Here is a 1,056-nt window from a genome sequence, read left to right on the forward strand (position 1 = left end):
AATAAGTTTAATATCCTTGGTGAATGTAGTAATAGAGGAACCTTGCTGCTGGGTAAAGTTGATGAAACTGCCAAACAAGGTAAGCACAATCAAATAATAGCGCTACAGGCAAGAATTGCTGCTTTGAAGGATGCAGATTCTGTATCTGACTCTGAAGACAACTCTGAGTTGGGTATTCGTGCTAGAAGGGGTACTTCACCAGGTATCAATTCCTCCTCACATCCTGATAAAACAACTAAGCTATCCAAACATCAAAACCCTAAAGTTTAATTATGCGTGTTTTATTTTGGAATATTAATGGTGTTGCTCGTGAGGTAGCACAGTTTAAGTTAAGAGAGTTAATAAGGGACTTCAAACCTGAAGTGTGTTGTCTTGTTGAGCCTAAAGTGGCAAGTTCGGCTAATTTTGGTAGAAGATTAATAACAGAAGGTTACTCCCCAGATATTATTCATAATTCATCTTGTTCTAGTATTGCAAATCTCTGGATTTGCTACACGAATGGGCTGAATGTTTTAGTTGTAAATACAAGTAAGCAAGCTATTACAGTTGCGGTGGAGGGTGTGCATATTTCATTTGTCCATGCTAGTTATGTACAAGTGACAAGACATAGACTTTGGCAGCAGTTGGATATGAAAGATACAGTTACCCCTTGGCTGGTCATGGGGGACTTTAATTGTATTCTGCGTTTGGATGAGAAGAAATGTGGGCGTGAAACTAGATCCTCTGTCATTATTGAATTTAGTGACTGGATAGATGATATAAATCTCTTTGAAGCGGATTCTTTGGGCAACAAGTTCACTTGAACTAATGGAAAATCTGGTACTCACAGAATTATAAGTAAATTGGATCGTGCTATCATTAATGCTGCTTGGTTAACTAAGTTTGAGAATTGGAGGTGTAAAGCTCTTCCGAGGGAAGTTTCCGACCATTATACTCTCTTAGTTTATCCTTTTGTTGTTCCCAGACCACAACGAGCTCCTTTCAGAGTTCAAAAGATGTGGTTCTTGCATCAAGATTTTCTTGGCATGGTTAGTCAGAGTTGGAATGAGCCTTTTC

At 38.6% G+C, this 1,056-nt stretch overlaps 1 protein-coding gene across 1 annotated transcript; it reads left to right on the forward strand.

Annotated features, from left to right (window-relative positions):
- The first annotated feature begins 272 nt into the window (after positions 1-272).
- LOC113273111 lies at positions 273-803 on the forward strand. Its single transcript, XM_026522879.1, has one exon. It carries the CDS (start codon positions 273-275, stop codon positions 801-803), a length of 531 nt encoding a protein of 176 aa, XP_026378664.1.
- Positions 804-1,056: the final 253 nt, after the last annotated feature.

Source organism: Papaver somniferum, chromosome 4 (assembly GCF_003573695.1).
Source record: "Papaver somniferum cultivar HN1 chromosome 4, ASM357369v1, whole genome shotgun sequence".
Lineage (NCBI taxonomy): Eukaryota > Viridiplantae > Streptophyta > Magnoliopsida > Ranunculales > Papaveraceae > Papaver > Papaver somniferum.

Excerpts from the sequence above, each read along its gene's own strand:
- LOC113273111 (XM_026522879.1), top strand. The coding sequence starts at position 273 with ATGCGTGTTTTATTTTGGAATATTAATGGTGTTGCTCGTGAGGTAGCA.